The sequence below is a fragment of the Dipodomys ordii genome, unplaced genomic scaffold (assembly GCF_000151885.1).
Source record: "Dipodomys ordii isolate 6190 unplaced genomic scaffold, Dord_2.0 Scaffold94, whole genome shotgun sequence".
NCBI classification, from domain to species: Eukaryota; Metazoa; Chordata; class Mammalia; order Rodentia; family Heteromyidae; genus Dipodomys; species Dipodomys ordii.
In genome coordinates this window covers 2,684,644-2,695,144 of record NW_012267310.1, presented here as the reverse complement: position 1 = coordinate 2,695,144, position 10,501 = coordinate 2,684,644, and the positions used below count along the sequence as shown (strand labels likewise).

The window sequence follows — 10,501 nt, the reverse complement described above, 5'->3', positions numbered from 1 at the left end:
TATTTTTATATATAATTTCTAATTTTAAAACTAAGAAAAGATTACAAATTGCTAAATATTACAGAATACTATACCTGATATAATATAATATATTTGGTTAGGGAGAAAACTGAGAGAAAATGAGGAAAGGGGTGACGCTACTTAAGAAGAAATGTATTCATTACCTGACTTATGTAAAAATAATATTTATTTTTTTGTCAGTCGTGGGGCCTGAACTGTGGGCCTGGGCGCTGTTCCTCAGCTCTTCAGCTCAAGGCTAGCACTCTACCACTTGAGCCATAGCACCACTTCTGGCTTTTTCTGCCTATGTGGTGCTGAGGAATCGAACCCAAGGCCTCATGCATACAAGACAAGCACTCTACAACTGAGCCAGCCACCCTGACTTATGTAAATTTAACCTCTCTATACATCACCTTTACAATAAAATTTAAATTAAAATATATTTTGTCAAATATAGAATATGCATATATTCTAAAATAGTACTTCCTTGGTGTGGACTTTATTAATGGTGCCATGTGCATTCTGCATCCATCATGTCTCAGCATACTAATCTAACTGCTTCCAAATGGCAGATTACTCTCTCTAGCCATAAGGAATCGAATGCCCTAGGTTAGGTACTGCTAGTAAGTTAACACCCATCAATCAAGAAAGTAGAAGCCCTCAATCAATGATGGAGCATGAGCAGTAGGACAAATAGCCCAGTTCTCAATGGCATGTTATCTAGTTCCCAGACCAAACTGAGTACCAGTTTCCTATGCTGATGATTGGGAGCTAGAACAATGGCTTCCAAAAGATGTCTTCAATACTAATTCCTAGAACATGTGAAAATGTTGTTACCTGACAAAGGGGAATTAAGATTACAAATGGAATTAAGGTTGCTAATGAGTGGACCTTACAACAGAGAGATTATCCTGGATTACTGGGGAGGACTCAATATGACCGTGACAGAAATATCACAGTGAAACACTTAGGTACATTTACTTTACACTCATAAAAATTAAAAAAAAACATTTAAAAAATTTTAAAACTGAGCTGTGAATTATCCATTCTAACTTCGTTGTATACTTTTATTTTATTTTTATTTTTGCCAGTCCTGGGGCTTGAACTCAGGGCCTCTTTTTATTTTTAAAAGACGATATGTGTACTTTTTGCTAGATCAGTGGAGTTATTAAAAACAAATTTTGAATAAAATGTTCAAGTAAGAGAGAGGTGAGATTCTAAAAGAGATTTGGTCATGGGGCTTTAAAGATAAAGAAGGCCAAGAGCCAAGGAATGTGGGACCCATCTAAAAGCTCTGAAATAAAGACATCAATTTTTCCTAAAGCTTCCAAAAAAGAAATGTAGTCCAGACAACACCTTGATATTAGCCAAGTGACACTTAGGTCGGACTACACAGCTGTAAGCTAAGAAATTGATGTTGTTTTAAGCCACTGTGTTGGATATGAATCATTGGGGCAGCCATAGAAGACTCATAGGACACAATTTATTGGCTTCCTTCCCTCCCTACCCCCGCCCCTTCCCCACTCCTCTAGCAGTATTTCCTGGTACCACCTTCCAAATGAACTACTTGCACTCAATTCTCTTCACAGAGGGAAGCTTCTGTAGAAGCCCAAGTCAAATCACTACCAAAAATAATTAGTATACCCTTGGCAGATGAGCAGAATAGCTCAATAGCTATGTACATATGACCATATAAGATGATGCTAAACAAAATGAACTCCAAGACATGGTCACAAGAGGTTTTTCTTTGTTGTTGTTGTTCTCAATGTACTATGTGTGTTCTTTTTTCCCCCTACAGTTTATCCCCTGTTGTCCCTGTATTCGATTTTGGTACCCTGGGTATTGTATATACGTTTATCTGAAGGGAAGGGAAGGATGACAACAAAATGGTGAGACAAAGGACAAGGAGGAACCAATGCAACAGCAACACTTACTCAACAATGTGTTGGAAATGATCTGTACAACTTGGAAGGGGATGGGGAGTAGGGAAAGAGGGAGAAAAATGAGGGAGGGAGTAACAAGTTCGACAAGAAATGTACTCACTACCTTACTTATGTAACTGTAATCCCTCTGTACAGTGCCTTGACAATAAATTTTTTTAAACTACCACATATTTCTTTGATTTATACATGTATGCAATCCCATGTCTATTTAATCTATATTAACATATGTAAGTTGTCATATCCAAACCAAAACACAAGAGACTCAACTTTTAAAGCCAGGCGGTGATAGCTCATGCCTGTAATCCTAGCTACTCAGGAGGCTAAGATCTGAAGATCTCGGTTCAAAGCCAGCCTGGGCAGAAAATCCGTGAGACTCTTATCTCTAATTAACCACCAGAAGACCAGAAGTGGCACTGTGACTCAAATGGTAGAGTGCTCATCTTGAGCTGAATAGCTGAGGGACAGTGCCCAGGCCCAGAGTTCAAGCCTCACAACCGACAAAAAAAAAAGAGAGAGAGAGAGGCTGGGAAGGTGGCTCAGTGGTAGAGCGCTTGCCTTGCATGCATGAGGCCCTGGGTTCAATTCCTCAGCACCACATAAGAAAAAAAAAGAGAGACTCAGCTTCTAAAAATCAGGACTAAATTTTCCATGCATTAAAACACCAGAGCCACACAAAGCATATGAGAAAGTGGTGATCTAATTGACAATTAATATTTTGAGAATCCCCACTGTATGTAGAAATAATGAATTATGTAAGCTTACAATCTGTTACTAATGGTCTTTAAATATATGGTTCTTAAGTGCAGACACTGTCAATTTTGACCTATTCTATAACTATGCAGGTTATATTTCTAAAGGCAACTTTGATCATCTTAATTGCTTAAAAACTTAAGTATTTTCTCTTGTCTATTAGTACCCAAACTCCTCATCTGGCATTCAGAGCCCTTGAATATCCGACCTAAAGCTTCTTTTGCAGATTCCTTTTCCTCTACTTCCCTTCATATGACACTTTGGTCAGCCAGATTAGACTTCTGTCTCTATGAACTGTTTTTCTTCATGTTCTCATGTTGTTTCTTTCCCTGGAAAGGTTTTAGACCATCATCTACTAAAATATTAACAGCTTTCAACTGAATGAAAACCACAGCCTAAGTGTTGGTGGCTTACACCTGTAATCCTAGCTACTCAGAAGGCTGAGATATGAGGATCACCGTTCAAAGCTAGCACATGAAGGAAAGTTAGTGATAGTCTCATTTCCAATAAACTACCAAAAACTATAGAAAGAAAACCTTGAAGTGGAGCTGTGGCCCAAAGGGTAGAATAGTAACCTTGAGCAAAAAAGAAAGAAACAAAACTCAGGTCCTATGTTCAAGACCCAGGACTAACACAAAAAAAAAAGGAGAAGAAAAGCACAAATATATAAGCTGACTTTTCTATCCAGCTGTTCACTCTTGCAATAAGGGTCAGAAAACAAAGACCTAATAGAAAACAAAAAGACAAAAGATAGAAAGAGTAGAGCCAACCCATGTCCTCTTTCTGCTGAACAACCATTAGCTTTGATTCTTTGGCTGCGTATTGTGTCCTTTGCCAAAGCAACATGATCTTCCTTGCTAATTTGTCAATAACTGATTTTCTTGCTAATTTACTCACCGAGGATATTCGGTTCCCCAAAAGAAAGGCTTCTGGAGCTCTCCTGCTGGAAATCCTTGGAGAAAGACAAACAAACAAAAAAATGTTAATAGGACTATAGAGAGAGTAATTCAATGATGAGTTCCAGGTTTGAGTGACTGCCTGAAGCTCCCAATTACTGATCTGAAAGGCACTTCTTATAGATCCAGCTCCCTCTAGGAGATCAAAATATCTAACTCAATTTGAAATAAGTGCATGGAATCATTCCAAAGACATAGCTTGCACTATTGGCACTGTCCAACCCATTGTGAACTAGGCTCCTTGTAATATGCTTCAGGCTGGTCAGCAGTTTCTCCTGATACAGAAAGGTCTACTCCCTGGGCATACCACCAGTGCAGCCACACAAGCCTGGCACACAGAAGGGTGTCCCACCTGGTTTAATACATTCGTTTCAGTGTCTCGAAATCCATGCCCCTTGCCGGTACTAGGGCTTAACTCAGACCCTGGAGGCTGTGCCTTAGTGTTTTGTGTTTTGTTTTGTTTTGTTTTGCTCAAGCTTGGTACTTTACCACTTGAGCCATAACTCCACTTCCAGCTTTTTAAAAATTGTTTAATTGGAGATAAGAGTTTCATGGACTTTTCTGCCCAGGCTGGCTTCAAACCTCAATCCTCAGATCTCAGCCTCCTGAGTAGCTAGGATGACAGGTGTGAGCTACCGGCACCCAGCTAGGGTCTTGAAATTCTGAAAATACACAGTGGGGTTTTTTTTAATGGACTGCTGTGTTAAGAAGTGAAATAAGGGGTGGGGAGGGGAGGGGAGAGATGGAGGAGAATGATGATCTATAAGCACTGTACTAAAACACTCACATGTTGAAACTCCTTTGTACAACTACTTAAGGATAATTTTTAAAAAGAAAAAGAAATGAAGTAAAAGCTGGGGCTACAGCTTAATGGTAGAGCAGTTGCATAGCATGCACATAGCCGCAGGTGCAATCTCGGAGGAGGGGGTGAAGGAGAAGAGAAGGTAAAGGAGGAGGAGGAAAAGGAAGAGGGAAGAAGGAGAGGAGGGCAGCTAAATTCATTCTAGGTACAAGCTACAAAATCTGTGGTCATTTCCATGATTCCATATACAAGTTCAATTCTCTTGTATTTGCACTTAAAACGGTCATTGCACAATATAAAGATGGATGGTAAAACTCGTTCCAATAATAACGTATTTTAGTTTTTTTTCTAACAGTGGTAAATAGCAAACAAGAACGCTGTGACAAGTCGAGAGAGAGAGAGAGAGAGAGAGAGAGAGAGAGAGAGAGAGAGAGAGAAAGGGAGAGAGCATGGAAGACAAAGCAAAGTTTTGTATTTAAGCACCTTCATTGGCATTGTTTTCAGCTTTCTGCATAAAGGGCCTTGTATTTTCTTTTTCACTGAGCCCTATAAATTATATAGCTGGCTCTGGGGGTAAATGAGTGCAGGAAATGATCAGCTTTGCCCTTGCAACTCCCCAGTAAATTTTGCACCATGGGTTGATCCTAGGAATTATAAAATATTGCAGCTGGGAAGTCAAAGAATAGTAATGAGAGAGAGAGAGAGAGAGAGAGTTCTGCAATGTCCTCGCCCACCTTGGGGCAGCTGTTCTAGGCCCCATGAGATGAAAGCTGTTTTATGAATTAAAATATTCCTCTCCAACTTTCTTTCTTCCCTCCATGGCAGGACACCATTACCAGGGGAAATGAGGGCAGAAAAGTACGTCTTTAATTTAGAAATGAAACATTCACTGTGTAAAACTCTTATATTCTTTATTAATAAAAGCATAACTTAAGATTTCAAGGTACAAAAACTTAATAGCAAAACAGAGACAGATCCAGGTAGTTGTTATTTCTTCCTGCTGCTTTTAAACAAAAGAAAATATATTGAATATGACTGAATTAGAAAGGGAAACCTTACATTAATCTTCATAATTTCTACATTTCCATAAATATCTATGGCATTGTTTTGCATCAGTAGTCCATCTTCCTTTTTTGGCCAGTCATGGGGCTTGAACTCGGGGCCTGGGCTGGTTTCTGTCCCTGAGCTGCTTCTGCTCAAGGCTAGAGCTCTACCACTTGAGCCACAGCTCCACTTCTGGTTTTTGAGTGGTTAGTTGGAGGTAAGAGTCTCATGGGGACTTTCCTGCCAGGGCTGTCTTTGATTCAGGATCCTCAGATCTCACCCTCCTGAGTAGCTAGGAATTCAGAGCCACTGGCTCCCAGCTCATTCTCCCTTTTTGCCAGTCCTGGAGCTTGAACTCAGAGCCTAAGCACTGTCCCTGAGCTTCTCCCGCTAAAGGCTAGCACTCTACCACTTGAGCCACAGTGCCACTTCTGGCTTTTTCTGTTTATGTGATACCGAGGAATGGAACCCAGGGCTTCATGCATGCTAGGCAAGCGCTCTACCACTGAGCCACATTCCCACCCCATCATCCTCCTTTTTTTTGATGATCACTTTTAGCACATCATTCTGATATGTGTGTATTTGTTAAGAGATCAGTGCAAATGGACAGAATGAGCAAACACAATCATTGCCTTCAATGTACACTGTGTACATACTGCAATATGTAACTTGTGGGTAGGAAGGATAAGGAGAAAATGTGGAGGAGCAATGGAAGGGGTTCCACTGGCCAACCAGTATTATAGTCATAACCTGACATGGAATTGTAAACCCTTTGTACAACTATTTAATAACAACAATTTAAAATGCCATAAAAAGAGATAAGTGAAGATTGCAATGTTTATATGAAAATTCAGTTTCACGCAATAAATCACCCCAAAGCAATGATATTACCTAATAAGAGTGATTATAAGCCAGTTTTAATTATTAAATCATTAGGGCTTCCCTGCTTGGTAATGTGCCCATCTGGAAGACATTATGTCCATTGCCAATCTCTCTACAGGCAAAACACTGACACCTGCATTCGCCTCCATTTCTGTTTCTTTTGCTTTTTGGGAGGCCCCAGACTCCAGTGCCACAGACATCACCTCACTCTGAACAGCTGTATCGTCTCAGCTTGGCAGGGCCAGGGAACCCAGGCCTGATAAACAGTGGAATCTGATGCCCCTAGGCATGTTTGGCTGAGGAGAATAGATTAACAGTGTAAGCTGCATTTTTGGAGACGTCAACTAGCCAGAGTGATAGATGGAATCCCAACGGGGTCAACTCCATATCTTATCTCCTAAAGCGGATGAATTGGATTAGCAAAGGTGGAGTGAAACATGACTAAGTGAAAAGGGAATTCTTTTCCTCTTCCTCTTTTAATAGGCTTTCCTTTCATTTTCTCACCTTTCTGTTTTATTGCATTTTTTTTCCCTTGAGAGTTACCTATCACCCTTACACTTTGCAATTTTTGCTTTTAAGTCATCCTATTTGTGAAATGTAACCATTGGCGCAGCAAGAAAAAAATTAATAAATTTCATAATCAGCAACATTAGCCTGATGTCCAAAGTACTTTGGTAGGAACGGAAATTGTTGTAAAAATTTGGGGGATTATTATAATCGTCTCTGAATGCTTGAAATACCAAGTAAAAATGAGTGGTTGCAAAGAAACATAGGTCCCATGGTTTCCCTTATTTGCCATAAGTAGTATATATCTTGGACAAGCAGAAAAGGTCAAAAGCTATGTACATATGACCAGATAAGATAATGCTAAGCGAAATGAACCCCAAGATAGGGACATAAGAGGTTTTTTCTTTCTTGCTATTGTTTCTAACGTATTTATAATGTACCATGTGATTTTTTTTGTTTCTTTGTATGTTCCTCCCCCACAATGTACCCCTGTTTTCACTGTATTTGATGTGGGTGCCCTGAATCTTGTATATACACTTCTCTAATTTGGGGAGGGGAAGGGAAAAAACAAAATGCTTAAATAGGGATACAGATTGACTCACTGTAACAATGAGAGGTACAAGACACTATGTTGAAAAACAAACTTTACAATTTAGCTGGGGGTTGGGGGAGTATAGTTGTAGAGGTAGGAGGGAAGGGATAATAGGGGAAAAACAAAGGAGGAGGTAACAATGCTTGATAGGAAATGTACTCATGACCTTGCTCATGTAACTGTAACCCCTCTGTACAGTATTTTTACAATAAAAACATATTTTTACAAAAAGCTGAAAAAATGGAGTGGCTGTGTGATATTGTGGGAAAGCTCTTGAGAAATATTAAGTGCAGAGATCTAAGTGGAGAGACTGCGTCTGGTGCAGTAAGTGGGGTCCATTTTGTGTAATATGTATATGAACATATACATGTACATATAAACATATGTACATGTACAGGTATGCATGTATACATGTACATGCACACATAAATATATGTACAGAGATGTGCCTACTTGTACAATCATGCTATGTTTATACATATACATGTACGCCACTATAGCTCAATGTGTTTTGTTATAGGAAAGAATTTTTTTGCCAACATAATAAATAAACTGGGAAAATGCGGGGGCCTAATTCCAATTTGACATTTGCGTATACACAGTTCTATCCCTAAAAAAGCAGAAAGTGCACTGAGCTGAAATGAGCCACACAGGAATATTTAAAATATTCTAGGAACCCATCCTAACTTGAACGATTGACTCAACCTACCATGTGAGTGACAAGCACATTCACCACATCTGGGGTTGAAACTTTTTCTCCCAATTTCAGATGACCCTCCATCCATCACTATACAATAATACATAAGGGGCAGCCCCACCAGCTTCCATAAACAAGTATCAAGGGGAATTGCCATATTCCTATAGCATTAGTATTTATCTACTTTCATATATAAAACTACGTTGTTTTAATTGGCTCCCAGATTTTGTTTACCATGTGTAATGGACATGTTTTTCATTGTTGTGGCCCAGTCCCATTTTTCTCAGGAACACTATGGCTTTTGTTACATAATTCTGTATAGTACCATGGTGTCTATGAACACATATCATGGTATAACAGGACTGCATTGTAGACATATGCATATGTCTACATACATACACACACACACACACACACACACACACACACACACACACACACACACACACACACACACACACACACACACACACACCTGCCAGTGGTTCTCATTTATCATCATGCCTAAGAATCACTACAGATTGCTGAGCATCACACTCTGAGTTTCTGAGTCAGGAGGTGCTCAGCTAGGCTGGGAATTTGCATCTGTAACAAGATCCCAGGTGACACTGGTATTGCTGGTTCAAGTGCCACGCTGTGAGAACCACTTCTAAAGCACTGCACAAGTGTACTCTGTAGTTCATTGCTGCATTGCTTATAATTGAGATCATGCTGAGCAGTACTATGCAGCAAATGAAAAGAGAGGTCAGTTTTGAAATTCTAGCATGGAAAATAATCCCTAAGACATGCATATTATTGGAACAAAGCAAGGTATAGATATAAAACTGTCATTTTACTGACTATGGATATTGTCTATGAATATATATACATACATATGCATACATACACATATATATGTATATATATTAAATACATACCAAAATGATTATAGAGTTTTGGGGTGGTACATGGACAAAAGGGCTTTGGGCATACATGCAATCTTTTAAGTTTTGTTTACCTAAAGGCCATCAACCTGTGCAATCAAATTTGAAAATGTTTAAAAAGAAAGGTGTGTATATTACCACAAATTCTTTTAAAAGCTATCCAAAATACAGCCAACTATGCTTACATACTATTATTTTGCTCATGTATCTGTTCCCATTAGCAAATTCTATTCCAGTTTCAAGCAAAAATATGGATTGTGTTTTTATAATTTTAATGGCCCAAACTCTAACACAAATATTACATTGTAATCCCATCATTATTTATTAGCAATAAGTCTGTTTTTCAAATTTGCACCTAGCAAAACCACTGGGGCCTGTTTCTGGTTTTCTACCTGGTCAACCTCTCATTTTTACTAGAATTTCTCATTATAACTCTTATCAGTGAATACTGTTGAATTTAATTGGAGTTGAACAAAATGCTGACTATAGAACTTATAGAGTGCTCTTGTTTCTGGCATAATTGCCAAAGAACTGATCACATTTAGTGGGTGATTACCCTAAGTTCAACTGTTTGACTTTTATAGTCATTAAATCCTATCCTAACTCTAGCAACAGCTTTCCAGGAGAAGCTTCATGTGCCTGGGTTTCAATATTCATTTTATTATTGTAAAAAACACATTAGATTATTTGTACAGACAAATATAGAGAAGAAAACAAAATGAATCTACTATCTGACAGTACAGATCTCCAAAAAGCAACTCAGGATTACGAAATTCACACTGTATAGAAATCTACCCAAAAAATAATCCACTCTGTCCCCTCTGCTCTCTCCTCAACCTAGAATTTTTTCCACCACTGTCTACATAGCTTACTTCAGATAATATTCAAATGTCACTCTTTCGTTAGGGCTGTCCTCACTGCTTTTTTTTTCTCAGTGATGGGGCTTGGAATCAGGGCCTGGGCACTGCCTCTGAGCTCTTTTACTCAAGGCTAGCACTCTACCACTTTGAGGTACAGAGCCACTTCCAATTTTCAGACAGTTAATTGGAATTAAGACTCTCCCATGCTTATTTCCTCTTCAGAGAAGTTTCTAAGCCTTTAGCCCACTTATTTATTGGGCAGTTGTTTCTGTGAGGATTTTTTGTTGTGAGATTTAATTTTTTGAGTTCCAGGTATATTATAGATTTAATTTTTTGAGTTCCAGGTATATTTTAGATATGAGACCCTTTCTCATATCTAAAATATACTTGGAACTCAAAAAAGTAAATCCCCCAACAACAAATCCTCAAAGAAACAACTGCCCAATAAAGAAGTGGGCTAAAGACTTAAAGAGAAACTTCTCTGAAGAAGAAAGAAGAATGGCCAATAGACACATGAAGAAATGCTCAACATCCCTAGCCATAAA

At 38.8% G+C, this 10,501-nt stretch overlaps 1 protein-coding gene across 1 annotated transcript in view; it reads right to left on the bottom strand.

Annotated features, from left to right (window-relative positions):
• The window catches only part of Phex (phosphate regulating endopeptidase homolog, X-linked), a 210,161-nt gene that overhangs the window by 23,228 nt on the left and 176,432 nt on the right, over positions 1-10,501 (bottom strand). Inside the window, exon 17 of the mRNA XM_013026527.1 lies at positions 3,591-3,645. Coding sequence (XP_012881981.1) covers positions 3,591-3,645 — 55 coding nt within the window. The remainder of the gene's footprint in view (positions 1-3,590; positions 3,646-10,501) is intronic.